At 67.8% G+C, this 16,010-nt stretch overlaps 4 protein-coding genes and 1 long non-coding RNA gene across 6 annotated transcripts; 4 read left to right on the top strand and 1 right to left on the bottom strand.

Annotated features, from left to right (window-relative positions):
• Positions 1-252: 252 nt before the first annotated feature.
• Positions 253-7,359, bottom strand: CPSF7 (cleavage and polyadenylation specific factor 7). The gene is made up of 10 exons (XM_082760415.1): positions 7,336-7,359; positions 6,905-7,035; positions 4,804-5,022; positions 4,485-4,588; positions 4,061-4,206; positions 2,391-2,799; positions 2,178-2,296; positions 1,921-2,089; positions 1,640-1,813; positions 253-1,535 (listed from the first exon to the last, which is right to left on the bottom strand). Exons 2-9 carry the CDS (start codon positions 6,956-6,958, stop codon positions 1,645-1,647), a joined length of 1,389 nt encoding a protein of 462 aa, XP_082616541.1. The 5' UTR covers positions 6,959-7,035; positions 7,336-7,359; the 3' UTR covers positions 253-1,535; positions 1,640-1,644.
• Positions 7,360-7,420: 61 nt separating this feature from the next.
• SDHAF2 (succinate dehydrogenase complex assembly factor 2) lies at positions 7,421-9,302 on the top strand. Its single transcript, XM_082762459.1, has 4 exons — positions 7,421-7,515; positions 7,987-8,216; positions 8,738-8,847; positions 9,001-9,302. Exons 1-4 carry the CDS (start codon positions 7,501-7,503, stop codon positions 9,129-9,131), a joined length of 486 nt encoding a protein of 161 aa, XP_082618585.1. The 5' UTR covers positions 7,421-7,500; the 3' UTR covers positions 9,132-9,302.
• Positions 9,303-9,445: 143 nt separating this feature from the next.
• SAXO4 (stabilizer of axonemal microtubules 4) lies at positions 9,446-10,715 on the top strand (the record flags this gene model as incomplete). The annotated part of the gene is made up of 5 exons (XM_082762812.1): positions 9,446-9,849; positions 9,933-10,041; positions 10,124-10,317; positions 10,475-10,575; positions 10,644-10,715. The coding sequence occupies exons 1-5, from the start codon at positions 9,600-9,602 to the stop codon at positions 10,713-10,715; spliced, it is 726 nt and encodes a 241-aa protein (XP_082618938.1). The 5' UTR covers positions 9,446-9,599.
• A 28-nt stretch (positions 10,716-10,743) lies between these two features.
• LOC309879020 lies at positions 10,744-11,441 on the top strand. 2 transcript variants are annotated; one of them, XR_014317646.1, is made up of 4 exons: positions 10,744-10,857; positions 10,929-11,030; positions 11,106-11,178; positions 11,256-11,441. It is a non-coding gene; the product is annotated as an uncharacterized lncRNA (long non-coding RNA). The 2 variants fall into 2 exon arrangements; XR_014317647.1 differs by having other exon boundaries at positions 11,106-11,441.
• Positions 11,442-12,055: 614 nt separating this feature from the next.
• On the top strand, positions 12,056-13,672 carry LRRC10B (leucine rich repeat containing 10B). Its single transcript, XM_082762212.1, has one exon. The coding sequence runs from the start codon at positions 12,078-12,080 to the stop codon at positions 12,933-12,935; it is 858 nt and encodes a 285-aa protein (XP_082618338.1). The 5' UTR covers positions 12,056-12,077; the 3' UTR covers positions 12,936-13,672.
• The last annotated feature ends 2,338 nt before the right edge of the window (positions 13,673-16,010 follow it).

Here is a 16,010-nt window from a genome sequence, read left to right as displayed (position 1 = left end):
GGCAGCAGGCTGGGCACGGAGCGCTCAAGAGCTTCTAGCACAGCACTGCCTGCGCTGCCCCCTGCTAGCACTGCCCAGAGCTCACCGGGGGGGCACAAAGAGCCCCTTGGAAGTGCCACAGGAGAGTGGGGACACTTGGCTCTTGCTGCCCTTCCCTCCCGTGCAGCCTCATTCCGCACAGGGGCCGTACAACGCTCCCCCCGCCACGTCCATCCCCTAAAAGCCCTGAGAGAAGCTCCCTACAGCGCCATATAAAAGACTGACAACGTCATCAAGTTTATTACACAATTTCCAACCTATCAGAAAGACAAACAAATCTAGTCACTGCGAGCAGGAGGGGCAGCGCCTCGCCGGGTGGTTAATAGGGGTTTGCTCTGCACTTTTCCCCACTATTTGGAAAGAAACTAAAAATTTGTGTCGTTAAGTAAAAAAAAACAGAACTCTCCCACCAAATGCTCCCCCCAGCACTCACCCGCTAAGCCGGCACCTCGTGGTACTTTACAGATTTTTTTTTTTTTTCTCTTTTTTGTTTTGTGTGATTTTAGCCTAAAAAGACCTCTGGAGCCGGGTTTCTCCTGTCCGGCCACAGTTCAGAGGGCAAGCCCGCCCCGCTGGGGGCTGGAAATCGCTCTGGGTCTCCACCCCGACCCCCTTGGGCTCCTCCAGCATGCAGCCTGTGCCGGAGGGACCCTTGTGGGGCTGGGGGCTGCTCCCTGGCCTCGAAGCGGCTGCACACAGCTCTGCGCAGCCCTGACGGGCACAGAAACCTCCCGGCCTTGTCCCCACCACCCCGTCCCAGCCTGCGACCGCGTGACACAGCCGGGGTGCCACCACCCGCTGGGAAAGGGGGGTCAGGGCAACGCCGCAGGGAAGGGGGCAGCCCCTGGCGGGGAACGCGCGGTCCCCGAGGCCCGCCGGCTGCGGGTGGCAGCCCGCCCTGCCTCCTCTGCTTCCTCTAAAACAAGGAAGGCTCTGCGGGAGAGGCCGGCTCCACGCGGGGCCCCGCTGCTGCCTGCTGGCCAGAGCTGCTGCTTCGGGAGAGGTGCCCGGCGGCAGCGATCCCGCTGGGACCAGGCACAACTCCCCGCGCCTCCTCTGGCCCTACAGACGCAGGGCGTGAGCTGCACGCCTCCAAACCCCCTTGCTGCACGCGCCTGCGGGGGGATCCGTCCCCTTCCGGACATACCCCAAAGGGCTGCGGAGAGGAAAAGGCTCACAAACCTCCCTCTGTGGTAGAAAAGCACCATTTCTCTTTGGGTCCAAGTATCCGCGGAGCGGGGCGGCCCCGGGCTCCCCGGCTTCCAGCCTCTCCCCGGGAAGCAGCAGCGGCGGCGGAGGGTGCGGGCGAGGGCTCAGGCCCCAAGGCCACGAGGTGTCGGAGGGAGGCGGCGGGGCGCAGCCAGGCCCTTCCTCGGGTGCCCGGAGAGAGCCGGGGGCGGCGGGGAGAGGGTAAGGGGGTGGAGCGGCCTCGGTGGCACAGTCCTGGTCGAGGTGAGGAGATCCGAGTCCATTAAAAACCACTTACTGCCGAACTCCTGCGGGGTACAGGGAGGAGAGGGGTGCTCAGCGCTGCTCCGGAGACCTCCACAGGCGTCTCCAGTCCCAGGGGAGGGTGCAGCAGCGCCTGGCTGCGGCTCACCTGTCTCAGTGGTGCCGGTCCCTGTCTCTGTCCCTGTCCCGATGCCGCTCGTGCTCCCGGTTCCGCTCCTGGAAATAGTCCTCGTGCCGGTCCTCGCTGTGCAGCAGGTCCCGGTGCCGCCGGCTGCTCTCGCGGGACCGGCTGGGAGAGCGCTCCCGGGACCGGTGCCGTTTCCTGGGGAAAAAGAAGAAAAAGATTTTTTGGTCACCTCCCAGGGGGATGCAGCCGGGTCTCTCCCCGCAGAGGGGACGGAGAGCGAGACCCCGGGACGGGCGCAGTACCTGGAGGAGCTGCTGCTGGCGCCCGTGCTGTAGGACTTGGCTTCGATCCCATGCAGGCAGTCTTTGAGGGAGGAGAGGAGGACGCGGCACCGCTCGTCGCTGGCCACGCGGGACTGCTTGATGACGGCGATGGCCGTCAGGAGGGTCTCGATGGCGTCGCTGTAGTCGCCTGGGCGGGAGCGGAGCGGGGCTGAGGGATGCGGGCGAGCTGCGGGGTCGGGGCAGGGGGATGGGGACGGGGACGGGGTCACCGTTACCTGCGCTGGCGCCCGACACCGCCTTGGAAATGGCGCTGCTGGAGATGGCCCGGTTCCTGTTCATGATCTCCTCGAACTCCACCTCGCTCACGGCGGGTGGCGGCGGGCCGAGCTCCCGGCTGCGCGGAGACACACGCGTGGGTGGGGGGGAGTCGGCAGGGCTGCCCCCACCCCGTTTGGCACCCAGCCCCCTCTCCCTCGCCCTCCACTCACCTGCTGTGGTTGTAGGGGGCCATGGCCTTGCCGTAGGTGTCCGGCGGGGGCCCCAGGGCGGCGCTGGGCGGGGGGAAGAAGGCCGGGTTGAGGTGTAGGGCCGGGGGGACGGCCCCCGGGGGCGGCACGGCCAGGTGTGGGGGCAGTCGGGGCGGCGGGGGCATGAGGTGCTGGTAGTGGATGCCGGGCGGCGGCGGGGGGACGCCGAAACCGGAGGAGAGGGGCGGCGGGGGTGGCATGGGCGGTGGGGGCAGCCCCATGAGGGGCAGGGCGGCGGGGGGGCGGTTGAAGAAGGGCAGGATGGAGGGGGGCTTCTCCACGCGGGCGGGCGGCAGCGCGTTGTCCGTCGGCGTGGCGCGGCCGTCCACGGAGTCCAGGGAGTCCCGGGAGTGGGCCCGTGGCGGCACACCTGCAAGCGGCACGGGAAAGGGCCGTGAGCTGTGACCGCGGGCCCCGCACGCCTCGGAGACCTCCTCCTCCTCCTCCTCCTCCTCCTCCCCGCCCGCCCACCGAGGTCCGGTTTCTGAAGAGCTGGAGGTGCCCGGAGATGGATGCAGCCAGCCAAGCGTAGCCTCCGCCTCCACGTGCCTCCAGGAGGGCCCCACGCTCTCAGCGGGGCGCCGGCCGCCCGCACGGCGTCCCAGGGACGTCGCAGAGCAAGCGGGTTACACGGACGGAGGTGAAAAGCCCCGAGGAACGGGGAGAGGTGGCCAAGTCCCAAGTCCCAGAAGCTATCAGACAACCCAGAGCACCCGCCAGCGGCTGATGGGAAGGGATTTGAACCAGCCTGGGCGTGGAGGGACACCAGGGGACAGAATGCAAGCGCTGACAGCTGGAGAAAGGAAAACTCGGTGCCCTAGAAGAGACGGGCAGGAACCCTTGCTATGTCCAAAGAGGCTTTGAGGATGAGCCAGGAGAGGAAAGAGGGGGGCAGGAGCCCTGGGGGAGCTGCCGAGACCACCACAAAGCCTCTCGAGGGAGGCCAAAACTCCAGAAGGGGACGTGCTCTGCTCCACCAAGCCACGAGGGCTCTAACGGCGCTGCTGAGCAGCGACCGGTGCTGGAGCTGAAGGGAAGGGGCAAAGGGCAGAGCGCTCAGAAAGAAGGGCTCTCCTCGCATGGAATGGGGTCACGGATCTACAACGGCCACAGCTGGCCAAGACCTCCTCGTACGTGCTCCTGCCAGGTCAGTCCCTGCGGCTCCGCAGAGCCCCCCGGCGCGGGGCCGGGGTGTCACATCGCTGCGGAGTGAGGCAAGGAGCACCTATTGCCATTGTAGGAAGCCCACGGCCAGGCCCCAGCTGGAATCCTGCGTCCAGTGATGGGCACCTTACCTCCGCAGGGATGGACAAATTCTGGAGGAGATCCAGAGAAGAGCTACTACTAGCTATGGAGGGTCTTAGCTATGTTGGTAGGCTGAAGAGCTTAAGCCCATTCAGTTTGGAGAAGGAGGAGGAGGAGGCTACGAGGGATCTTCGCAGTGTGTGAGCACCTAAAAGGGGATCATAAAGACTCGAGTCAGGAGCTAAGCGGACTCGGCAGCAATAGGACATCACCCCCGGAGGCTGCTGGCAGCGTCCCCCCGCCCCGAGGGCTCGGCCTGACAGCTCGGCGGGGTCCTGCGGGAGGTGCCCCCCCCCCCACCCGTGGCGCGCCCGCGCCCCACTCACGTTTGCGAGCCTGCGCCTCGAACTGTGACAGGTTCTGCCGGGTGGCCAGCCTCACCTCCACCTTGTCCCCGTTGAGGATTTTGCCAGGCAGGAGCTCCAGCAGCTTGTGGACCGAGTTCTCAGAGGCAACCACCACCTCTGCGTACCTGCGGGGAAGCCCAGCGCTCAGCGGGCAGGAGCCAGCCCCGAGTGCTGCACCCCCCGGCAGGGGTAGGATCCCCCCAGAACCCCAATCTGCCCCCCCTGCAGCACCCACCACCGCCTGACACCAGCCTGGAGCCTCAGGTCCCCATCGGTTCCCTTTCCAGGTGCTGGCACTGCCAGGAGCCTGCATTTCACCACCCCTGCGCCCGCTGGGGAAAGCTCCGGCCGCTCGGGCCAGGCTCCCTGCCCCGTTTCCTCCGTGCTCCCCCTCGGCTCTCACCCTTTCGACTGGCCGTTGGCCCGGTTCTCTGCAAACTTCAGCTCCACCACATCGTAGACGCCGACCGAGCGGATGGTCTGGATCAGCTGCTGGTCCGTCGTCCACTGCGGGCAGCAGGGCAGACAGGCTGCCGTCAGCCCCTGCAGCCCGTCCTGCTGGGATCCCAAGCCTCCCAGGGCTCCAAACCCCGTTCCCGTTCGCACTTTAGGGTCAAGCCCAGCTCAGAACGCCTCGTCAGCGTGGCCTGAGGAGAACCAGCACCTCCCAGCAGCTCCGCAGCCCTCAGGGGCTTCTCTGGAGGACCCCCCGCAGCACTCACCCAGGAGAAGCTGCCCACGTAGACGGCGGCTCTCTTGTTGCGCAGCCCGCTGTAGGTGTAGAGGATGGCAGGGGATTTGTTGTTGGGCTTGGGGGACGGCTCCTGCCGGATCTCGGGGGGCGGCTCCGAGCTGCTGGTGCGGCTTTCGGGGGGCTGCGAGCTGGCTGCGAGCACGTCGTCGTACAGATCCATCTGGTCAGCATTACTGAACTCCGAGTCCTGCGAGGGGAGAGACCGTGAGGGGAGGCCCGGGGAGGGGAACGTGGCTTGGGAAGGGGTCCGTGGCCACGCACGGGGCTCTGTAGGATTGCCCTGATGCGCTCAAGTCCTCTAAAACCCCCCAGCAGAAGCCAACTCTCATCCCCCTCTGGGTGAGCACGAGTGAAGCTACAGCATGCTGCGATCTCCTCGAGGGTGCGTTCACCTCCAGGGCTTCATCTGTGCAGCCAGAAGTCCCCCAGGCCCAGCCAGCCCTCTCCGCTTCTCCACCACCCTGCGAAACCGCGCAGCACCCTGGGCAGGCCAAAAATAAACCCCTTGGCGTGTGGAAACCCCCGGGATTGCGCTTCCTCCCCGCCGGCACGGAAATCCCTGAGCCTCCCCGCTCGGCACGGAGGAGGGGCAGCGGGCGCCGCGCCGCGATGCTCGGCGTGACCCTGCTGCAAGGCGGGGAGGGGAAGGATGCTCCCGGAGCAGAGCCCCGGGGCTGCACGGGGCTGACTTTCCCCTTCCTGATTTCGCCCACGAGCTTTTCTCTTTCCCCATGCACTTCCCCCGCGTGGGCAAAGGGCTGGCTCGCCGCGAGCTGCGCGCCCGGGCAGGACTCGGCTTGCTCCTCGCACCAGGAAGCAGCTGGGCTCTCGGCGATATGCACCGGGACGGGTTCAGAGGCAGAAAACCAAATTTAAGCAACGCCTCGCCCGGCGGGCAGCGCGGCTTCCTCCTGCTCCCCCTCGGGCCAGCCGAACTCCTGCGGGGCCGCGTTTGCACCGCTGCACCCTGTGTGGCACGGAGCAGCCACCCAAGCAGCTCCTCAGCCACGAAATCGAGTGTCCTACATCCGCTGTCCCATTCCCACTCCTGCTCCGTGCTATATTTAATTTGGAGCGTACGGTGAGCGCCGTGTTTACTACGTCCCTTCGTCCCGATGGCTCGCCCGGATCCAACGCTGAGGGAACCAGTGCGAGGTGGTGAAACCCCCGTGCTGACAGCCAGGGAGCTGTGAGCCCACAGCACGGCACTGCAGGAGCTTGTGGTGCCCCCGGGGAAATTTGCTCAGCACGCAGCCCTCGGGGGATCGCAGAAACACAAAATCCACGCCTTTACCCACAGACACCCTTTGACAACCAGGGCTGTTCCTCAGGCAAGGCGTAACCGCTCAGCGTCCGGCACTTTCAGCTGCGGAGCTGATAAAAAGGCTGCAGGAATATCAACAGGGCCAAGTATTTTCGTCCTCGTTCTCAAAACAGCCCAGCTGGTTGCTTCGGCTGCCTCCCACGCCGCTGCCCCCCCCCCGGCAAGGCCCAAGGCTGCAAACTTTCTGCCTGAAAGGTGCCTGACTTTTGGCGAGTCCCGCACAACACAGGCAGCCGGAGCAGAAATCCCTCGGAAGCCCTCAGCTGGGGGACACTGCAGCTTGGGAGCTGCTGGGGATCCTCCTGCCCCGCTCAGCTTTTGGTGCTGTGCTGTTTAAGAACCGCGGTGCTCCCAGAAAATAACACCCAGCTCCTGGTCCCGGCACTCGGGGCGTGCTCCAGCAGCCTCTTACCCTCGCTGGCGCCCGGGGCCAGCCGGCCCTAATCACTTCCAGCTCCGAGAAGCCGCCGGCTCTGTCAAAGCCCTTTTGTGCCCCGTGCCCCAGCCCCTCCGGACGAACCTTCCCGTGCTGCATGCGGCCAGGTTCACGCTGATCTCCTGATGCTGCTCTCTCACCGCGGGCTCAACGGGCAGCACGGGGCCCTGTGGGCGCTCTCCTTCCCCAAACCTCCCGCGCTCAGCCCCCCGCCTCTCCCGTTCCCGTGCCGGGGGGGTTCCCCGGGGAACGTTCGGGTGCCGGGGGCTGGTGCCCGCTGCCTCCCGGTGCCCCCGGGGAGCCCCTCACCTGGTTGAACTCCTCGTCGGCGTAGATGTCGATCAGGTCCACTCCCTCGGACATAGTTCCCGACGGGGGCCGGGACCGGGGCGGCACCGGGACCGGGACCGGGACGAGCAGCAGCACACTAAGGGGGGGCACTGCGGGATAGGGGGGGGCGGCTGTCACTGCCGGCCCCCCCGGTGCCCCCCAACTCCCCCCGGTGCCCCCGGTTCCCCCCTCCCCCAAATCCCCTCCCGGTGCGGCCTCCCCGAGGCCTGGGCCCCCCCCCCCAAGCCCGGTGCCGCCCCCCCCGGCCCGGTGCCGCCCCCCTCGTCCCGGTTCCGCCCCCCCCGGCCCCGGCCTGGTCCCGGTCCCGGCCCCGGGTTCAAGGGGAGGGGTCGCGGCCCCTCCCCCCCCCCCCCGCCCCTCCCGGTGCCGCCCGCAGGCCCCGCGCTCACCGCCACCGCCAGCGCCGCCGCGCCTCGCCCCGCCCCTTCCGGCCTCCGCCCGCCGCGCCCCGCCCCTTCCGGCCGCCGCCCCGGGGTTGACCATAGAGACGGGAGGGCCGCGGGAGTAGAGCGGCTCCCTGGGGGAGGGAGGGGGGAGGGGGTGCTGGAGGTGTCATGGCGGCGGGCAGGGTGAGAGGAGAGGGGAGTGGGGGGGATTGGGGGGAATTGGGGGCTGGGGGGGGGAATGGGGGGCTGGGGGATGTAGGAGGGGGGGTTATGGGGGCGGGGGGGGGAATTGGGGGCTGTGGGGGGGCGGGGATTGGGGCATTGGGGCCTGGGGGGGGGTTGTGGGGGCGCATGTGGGGTGAGGGATTGGGGCTGGGGGGTAAAAGGGGCAAGGTGTGGGGATTGGGGAGGTGGGGGGGGGATTGGGGCCTGGGGGGCTCGCATGTGGGGTGTGGGATCGGGGCCTGGCTTGGGGTGGGGTGAGGATTAGGGGCGGCAGGGCTTGGGGGGGGGATTGGGGTGCTGTGGGTGGGGTGGGGAATTGGAGTCCAGGGGGGTGGGTGGGGATTAGGGGTGGGGGGGCTTGGTGTCAGGGGGGATCGTGGCCTGGAGCTGTGTTAAGGTTGGTGCCTGACACCCCCGGTGCTGCCCCAGCCCCTCTCGCAGCTCTGCTCGCTGCCCCGCTGGGCCCTGCGCCGGCCCCTGCTGCTGTGTGCCCAGCGTGGCTACCGCGGGGACTCGCCGAGCGACTCGGGGAAGGACGTGCTGGAGATCCCCCTGCCCCCCTGGCAGGAGCGCCCCAACGAGCCGCTGCCCACCAAGAGGGCCCGGCTGCTGTACGAGAGCAGGAAGAGGGGCATGCTGGAGAACTGCATCCTGCTCAGGTGAGGCACGGGCTGCCCGGCCCCTCCGGTGCTCAGGAGGCGAGCGTAGCTGCCACACAGCTCAGCTCACTGCTACATCCTTTAATTAGCAAGGAAAAGCTCTGGGTGTTGCAGGAATCAGCTTGATGGGGCAGGGCTCGGTCAGATTCCAACCCCTGAGGAGATGTTGTATTGCTTGGGGGGAGCTGGCAAGCATCTGAGGAGCTGCACCGAGCTGTCGGATAAATCACCACTGGGTCGGTGCAGCTACTGGCAGGTGGGTGCCAGAGGCAGCACGTGAGAGGGCTGGAGGAAGCTCCTAGCTGGCGGCTGAGTCCAAAATCCTTGGGGAGGATTTTTGGGGCCTCCTAGGCCTCTCCTGTGGGAGGTAACAAAGCCTAGCCCGAGGTGTAGGGCAGGAGGCAGCACACAGCAGCTCCTCCCAGTCCTCTGGTGTCACGTAGAGAGCCAGGCAGCAGCCGCCGTGCCAGCCCTGCTCTTCCTCCACGCCCCGCACTCATCCTCGTGCCTCCCCCTTCCAGCCTCTTTGCGAAGGAGAACCTGAACCGCATGAGCGAACGGCAGCTGAACCTCTACGACCGGCTCATCAATGAGCCCAGCAACGACTGGGACATTTACTACTGGGCCACAGGTACGTGCGGCCACCGAGGTGGCACTGCACCAGGCTGCAGGAGCTGGGCTTGGTGTGCTGGGCGCCCTGGGGCTGCGTGGGGCCGCTCTCCTTATTTTTGCTCTTCTTATTTTTGCTTTTCTTATTTTTCTGCTCTTCTTATTTTTGCTGCAGAAGCGAAGCCCACGCCAGCCGTGTTTGAGAACGAGGTGATGGCCATGCTGAGGGAGTTTGCCAAGAACAAGAAGAAGGAGCAGAGGCTGCGGCAGCCGGACCTGGAGTACCTCTTCGAGCCCCCACGCTGACGGGCGGCTGTCCTTCCCCCTCCCCGCCCCCTGGAGCAGAGGAGGGGCAGCGGGGGCCCTGCAGAAACACCAGCGCTGCCGCCCTCCCTGCTCTCCTCCTCCTCTGGCAGCGGCTCCCGCAGACTCTCAGGGCTTGATGAATAAAGCTGTGGCTGCTAGCCCTGGCGCTCGCCTTGCCTGGCTGCCCCTCCTGCTGCACGCCGGGCTCTGCTCTGGGGTGGAGGTGGCAGCCGCGGGGAGCTCGCTCCACTGCACGCCAGGGGGTGGCCGGTCCCTGGTGAGCGGTGTCCTGTGGGCCCTCAGCCACCCCTGGTGCTCCTCCACCTGACCCTGGGAGGCCGCAGTGCCACCACAGCTGGTCCCCAGTGCCTTCCGCAGGGTGTCCCAGCCGGGCCGGTGTCCCCAGGCAGCGGTGACAGTCCCCGTGTGGCCGCGGTCACCGCGTGTCACCGTGCCGGTTACCTGGAGATGGCACGGCGCTCCCGGCTTCCGCAGCGACGTCCTGCAGCCACCGGCTCCCTGTGGTGGCACTGTGGGGACAGCGGGCACCCCAGCAGCATGCCGTCCACCCGTCCGTTTGTCTGTCCCCGCGCCAAGCTGCGCTCCCTGCCCTGGGGCTCGCCTGCCCTGGGGCTGGGCCCCTTCAGCGCGAAGCCACGCGCGGGGGACAGCGGGGACCTGATGGATTTCTACGCCACCACCTACGCCGTGGCTTACGGTAGGGGTGTGGGGCAGCCCTACTCCCCCCCCAAGAGCTGTAGGGGGCTCGCCAGCCTGGCTGAGCCCCCCTGTGTCACCCAGGCCACCGCGGTTTCCGTCCCTTCCTCGGCCACCACGTGGGCGCTGGCTTCGTCTCCAACACCCGCTCCGACGCCGCTGGCCTCATCCGCCCGCGCAGCGCGGCAGGGGGGTGCGTGGCCCCGCTGCGGGGCGGGGACGGGGCACTTTTTGGGGGTCCCCCTGCTCACAGCCGTCCTGAACTCTCGCTGCAGCCCCTTCTGGGACACCACCACAGCCGAGCACTTCCAGCCCCTCCTGCTCCCCGACGGCCGGAGCCTGCTGCCGCGGCACGTCCACCAGCCGGGCAGCGGCTACAGCCGCGAGCAGCCCCTCCCTCACCTCCGTGCCGGGGCGGTGAGCCCCCCGCCCGCCTCCGGGGAGCATGGTGCTGATCCTGCCCAGACAGGTACGGTTTTGGGGGGGTCAGCTCCAAGCCTTGGAAGGTTTGGGGGTCCCAGAAGCCCGCTGCCCTGCACAACCCCAAAAAGCAGGGGGTTGCCCTAGGCTGTGCGAGCTCCAGGGCAGCAGGGCTGAGCCCCCCCACCCCATTTCCCACCCCACAGACGTCCTGCAGAGGACAACCATTGGTGCCAAGGAGGAGACGGGCTTCACCAGGGCCACCCCCACGAGCGGCGTCATCCTGCCGGCACCGCTGGGCCAGCCCGTGAGCCCCCAGCCCCCTTGGCTCCCCCCTTCCCCCTCCAACACCCGACACGCGTTTCTCTCCCGCAGCTCGAGGCCAGCACCACCACCACGGACTACTTGCCCCCCGCTGGCGGCACGGTAAGAGGGATGGGGCGGTGAGGTGACCCCCAGTTGGGGACCCCCGCGTCCCATCCCTCCCCGTCCCAAACAGGGCGGCAGGGTGCTCCCGGTGCTGGCGCGGGGCTCCGACAGAGGCAGCGGCTTCAGCCGGGAGACCCCCCGGGGCCCCCTGAGCGTGCCGGTGAGTGGCTCCCGTCCCGTCCCATCCCCGTCCCGTGTGTCCCCCCAGCCTCACCTGCTGTCCCCACACAGGTCTCGCCCTGCTGCCCCCCGGTGCTGCTCGTCTCCCGGTGGCTGCAGGCCCCCCGCCCGGCCCAGGCCCGTTTGCGGGGCCAGCAGAGCACCGGCAGGATGGTGGGTGCGCACCCCGACCCCCCCAGTACCCCCAGCACCACGGGGCCGGGCGCCCACCCCTCATTCCCCCCATAGGAGCCGTCGGGGTTCACCACCAGCAACGGCTGGGCCGCGACCCCCCCGTGGACCCCGTGCCCCGCAGCACCGGGTGAGTGTGGCCGGGATGGGGGGCACGGATATGGGGCAGGGGGCTCAGCCCTGACCCCTCGCCCCTCGGTTTCACAGCACAGCCCGGGCCCAGCCGCACGGCGCGGCCCTTGGGGGGCGTCCAGGCCCCGCGGCTCAGCGGCTTCGGCACCAACAACCTGCGCACGGCGCTGGGGGGCGGCGGCGGCACCGGGCTCACGGCCCCCACCCCATAAAAAAAAGGTTGGGGAGGGGCATTAAAGGAGTGGGACCGCGGGGGGCGTGGCTTCGAGCTCAGGGGGCGTGGTCACGGGCGAGGGGGCGTGGTTTGAAGGCGGGGGCGTGGTCTCAGCTTGGGGGTGTGGGCACTGGGGGTGTGGGGGCGTGGTCTGAGCGCGGAGGGGGCGTTTTCTGGGGTTTGGGGGCGTGGTCTAGAACTCGGGGGCGTGGTCTGAGCGCGATGGGGGTGTGGTTTACACGCAAGGGGTGTGGTCTGAGCGCGGAGGGGGCGTGGTCCCTGGTTTAGGGGGCGTGACCCCGGGCTAAAGGGGCGAGGTCATAGTTGAGGGGCGTGGCCTGAGCGCGGAGGGGGCGTGGTCCCTGGTTAAACGGGGCGTGGTCGGGTGGCTAGGGGGTGTGGTCACTGGCGAGTAGGGGGCATGGTCCCTGCTTCGGGGGCGTGGTTTTGATCTCGGGGGCGTGGTCTGACCACGGAGGGGGCGTGGTTCCTGGTTAGGGGGGCGTGGTCCCGGCTTGGGGGGACGGGATCCCGGACTCGGGGGCGTGGTCTGAGCGCGGAGGGGGCGTGGTCCCGGTCTCGTGGGCGTGGCCTGCCGGCGGCGGGGGCGTTCCCCGCGGCTCCCCGCCGTGCGGTGCCGGTGCCGGTGCCGGGTGTCGGCGGCTCGGTGCGCCCCGGGGGCGATGGGCAGCGGCGGCTCGGCGCGGCCGGTGTCGGCCGAGGGCCCCGGGGGCGCGGAGCAGCGTCTGGAGGTGCGCGGCGGGCGGCTGCCGGCGGCGCTGTGGGCGCAGCGCGGGCTGGTCAAGCTGTACCTGAGCGGCGCGGGGCTGCGGGAGCTGCCGGCCGAGCTGGCGGCGCTGCGGCACCTCCGCACGCTGGCCCTGGACGGCAACGAGCTGCTGGAGGTGCCCGAGGCGCTGTGCCGCCTGCCGCGCCTGGCCTACCTCTACCTGGGCCGCAACGGGCTGCAGGGGCTGCCGCCCGCCTTCGCCCGCCTGCAGAGCCTGCGCTGCCTCTGGCTGGAGGGCAACTTCGTGGCCCGCTTCCCCCGCGCCCTGCTGCGCCTGCCCGGCCTGCGCAGCCTGCAGCTGGGCGACAACCGCCTGGCGCGCCTGCCCGCCGCCCTGCCCCGCATGGCCGGCCTGCGCGGGCTCTGGCTCTACGGCAACCGCTTCGAGGAGTTCCCCCCGGCCCTGCTGCGCATGGGCCAGCTCCGCGTCCTCGACCTGGACCGCAACCGCATCGCCCGCTTCCCCGACCTGGCCGGCCTGGCCGGGCTGCGCCTGCTCTCCTACGACCACAACCCCGTGCGGAGGCCGCCCCGCGTGGCCGACGCCGTGCGGCTGGTGGGCGACGGGGCGCAGGAGTACATGGAGGCGCGGGAGGAGCGCCTGCAGGGCCTCCGGAGCCAGGGCGAGAAGGAGGAGGAGGAGGAGGAAGGCGCCGAGGCCTCCCCGGCGGCCCCCGGGGATGGCTCCCCACTGCTGGGGGACGTGGAGGGTGGAGGCGCGGTCCTGCCGGGCTCCCCCGGGGAGACGTGAGGTGCTGTGCCGCAGCTGGACACCCCCAGGATGTGCTGCAAAGGGATGGGGAGCCTCCGCCGGGCTGCCGAGGACCAGCATCTCCCACCATGCAGAATGGGAAGCCTGCAGCCTCTGCACGAGGGAGAGCAGTCCCCAGTTTGCTGGGACCACAAAGAGCCGCCACCTGGACCCACAGGGCTCACGGCTTGCATCCACAAGTCCGCCTTAGAGCGCCCTGCGTATGCACGGGGCTCGAGCATCGGACAAGGGAAGCCTCCCTCTGCCTGGTGGGCGGCCCTGCAGACCCCGCTCACCCACGGGACAGGCGTCCCTGAGAAGCTGGTGTCCCAGGAGCACGGCTCTGGGGACGTTCCTACACCGAGCTGCAGGTGCCTCACCGCCTCCACGGGTGCCTTTTGCTCCTGCTTCCACGGGGCAAGACGGAAAGAAGCAACGCTGTCTGCATCTCTGCCTGCAGACCCCGTTGCCCTGAAGAGAGTCAAGGTTTGAGACAAACGCACAAACCTCTTCTGCACCCAGAGACCCCCCACCTGCTGCTTCCAGGATGGAAGGATGGAAATTCCAGGCTTGGGAGGATGGAAAGCCTCGCCTGGGCACCCACTCTCAAGCCCGCGAAGGGGTTTGCCTCTCTGCAGTGGGAAGAGGAGTCCCGTGCCCTGCCCAGAATCAGGCTCTGGAGACAGGGCTGCAGGCTCACCGTCCCTCTTCCCCTCCTCAAGCCCCATTTGTCCCAAACTCTGGCAATAAAAAGCACAAACCCAGCAAATCTGGTGTGGAAAGGCTTTGGGTTTGGTTCTCGGGGTGGGGGGGCTGCAGCAGGGAAGGGGGAGGTGTTTGGGAAGGGGGCTGAACTCAGCCTGTCAGTGCTGCGCAGCAGGGCCAGCTTATTCTTATTTTTAGGGCTGGATGCGGTCCCATTCCCTCTGCCCACCCCCGAGCCCTCCTGGCACACCCCATGCCACCTCTGAGGTCTCGGCTCACCGGAGGGCACAGACCGCGCATCCGCTTTTAATTGCGAGGGCTTGGGCTGGGCGGCCGGCAGCCAAGCCCGCGTGCCCACCACATCCTCTGCCTTCTTTGGGGTTTTCCATCCTCTTTGCAGCAGGAGCCGTGGCTGCGTTCAATGCCATTAAGAAGCTGCTTTCCCTCGAGCAGGGCTGTGCCACCGCCGCGGGGTGCAGGCAGCCGGGGGTGCCGCCAGCCTCTCCCCGCAGCAGGGACGAGATCCACGCACAGGGAAGCGTGGAAGGTGATGCTTGCAAATGGGGTCCCTGCCTCTCCAGTGCCTCTTCCCACCCCGCATCCCGATTCCCGGCTCGGGTGTGGGATTTGTGCCTGTCCCGGGCTGGGGCTGCTGTCTGGGACCTGCACGTTTCTGCTCCGCGCGAGCCTTCGGGGCTGCTGGCATCTTGGGGAGGCGTGCGTGCAGTGCATCATCCATACGTCGGCCTCTATATATATCCCTGCCTCCTCGCAGCTCCCCGCGCACACCGCCGCGTGTCCTCGCCGCAGCTGGGAGCGTGCTGCTATTTCCATCTGCTCCCGCTGACTGCGGGCACCAAGGTGCAGGCGCCGGCAGCGCTGCGGCGAGGACGGGCTCCGCATGACGGGAGCACCGGCACCGAGCGCGTCAGCCGCCCTCCTCCTCCAACAGACCCCGGTCACGAGGAGAACCAGGCTCCGGTGTGTGTGTCCCCCCCGCAAAGCGCCCCGGCCTCATCCAGCGCCACGCTGCCCCGGGCACATCACCCCCTGCCAGCCCCGCGTCTGGAGTTTCCTTTACTTATTCAAGACCAGCTCAATTATTTATCACAGCAACTCGAGCCTTTGTGGTGCCGCTGGCGCCCCGGGCTCGCAGGCAGCCCGTGTACCCCCCGCTTTGGGGACAGGCGCCCTGGCGGGATGGCCCCGCGCACGGTGGCGTTGGACACAGCGGGTACAAAGCCCCCCGGGGACCCCCAGCCCGCCCCCCCCAGCCCAGAGACGAGGCACGCTGGCAGTTCTGACTGTCCTTTATTACTGAGAGCAGGGGCTGCCTCCAGAAAATGAGGGGCCCCGCTCCCCAAAAATAGGATTCTGCAAAGAGGCGCCCCTGCCTCCGCCGGGGCCGTGCCCCCCGTCTGCCCCCACCTCCTGGGATCACCCAGTGCGCCCCATCCACAGCACACCCGCTCGCCGGCCGCTCTGGGCTTCTTTTTTTTTTTTCTTTTTTCATTTTTTTTCATTTTTTTTTTTTTTTTTTTTTTTTTTTCTCTATTTTACACACCAGTTGGATGTTACCGTCACATGAAGAAGAGAGATACCTGAACAAGATAACGGCTAAGAGCTCTAGAGTTAAAAATGAACACACGGCCCCGGGGAGCCCACCCTTCCCCGAGGAGCAGGGGGGGGCAGGGGGGGACGGGCACCCCTGCCCTCACACCCCGCTTTTGGGGGACCCCGGCACAGCCCGACGCAGTGCCTGGCACTGGGGGCCCCGCCACCCCTTGGCTTTGTGCGCGAGCCCAGCTGCAGCCCCTTCCCCAGGTGCGTCCATCTCCTCTGTTATGTTAAAAAAAGAGAGAAATGTGGTAAAAATACAAATGTCCCTAAAAGCATTATTATTACTGTAGTAGCAGAATTATGACTTCTCTCCAGATTGTCCGAAATGGTCTAACGGGGGGGAGGGGGGGGCTCCGGTGGCTGCCGGACACTTGCTGGCGGCAGGACAGGGACGGTGCCACCGTGTCCCCAGGGCCACTTGTCCCCCAGCAGCGAGTCCCCTGTGGCAGAAGGAGGGCAGGCAGCCGGGGGGGGGGACGACACATGGGGGGGGCAGCATCCCCTTGATGGCTGCTCCTTGTTTTTTTTTGGGATGTCTGGCGCAGGGTCCCCCACGCAATGAATTGACCCCAGTGGCTGGAGCTCAGCCCGAAGGGATGGCACCGATGCTCGTGGGGGTGTCCCAGCTGCGGGGCACCCCAGGGTGCCCAGGAGGACGCTGTGATGATGCTCGCAGCCCGTGGTGCTCTGGGCGGGTGGCACCCCGCTCTCAGGCTGGTCCCCATGGGTGGGGGGGACACGGTGTCCTTG

This window comes from Aythya marila (assembly GCF_965140915.1).
Source record: "Aythya marila genome assembly, chromosome: 5".
NCBI classification, from domain to species: Eukaryota; Metazoa; Chordata; class Aves; order Anseriformes; family Anatidae; genus Aythya; species Aythya marila.
This window is presented reverse-complemented; position numbering and strand designations above follow the sequence as displayed.

What these genes read in the sequence shown, in the direction of transcription:
- CPSF7 (XM_082760415.1), bottom strand. Translation starts at nt 6,958, where the DNA reads ATGTCCGAGGGAGTGGACCTGATCGACATCTACGCCGACGAGGAGTTC. An exon ending in CCGACGAGGAGTTCAACCAG is followed by an intron (nt 5,023 to 6,904) that starts GTGAGGGGCTCC and finishes CTCCCCTCGCAG; the next exon opens with GACTCGGAGTTCAGTAATGC. An exon ending in GCCAACGGCCAGTCGAAAGG is followed by an intron (nt 4,207 to 4,484) that starts GTGAGAGCCGAG and finishes GCTTCCCCGCAG; the next exon opens with GTACGCAGAGGTGGTGGTTG.
- SDHAF2 (XM_082762459.1), top strand. An exon ending in GAGAACTGCATCCTGCTCAG is followed by an intron (nt 8,217 to 8,737) that starts GTGAGGCACGGG and finishes TCCCCCTTCCAG; the next exon opens with CCTCTTTGCGAAGGAGAACC. An exon ending in CATTTACTACTGGGCCACAG is followed by an intron (nt 8,848 to 9,000) that starts GTACGTGCGGCC and finishes TTTTTGCTGCAG; the next exon opens with AAGCGAAGCCCACGCCAGCC.
- LRRC10B (XM_082762212.1), top strand. Translation starts at nt 12,078, where the DNA reads ATGGGCAGCGGCGGCTCGGCGCGGCCGGTGTCGGCCGAGGGCCCCGGG.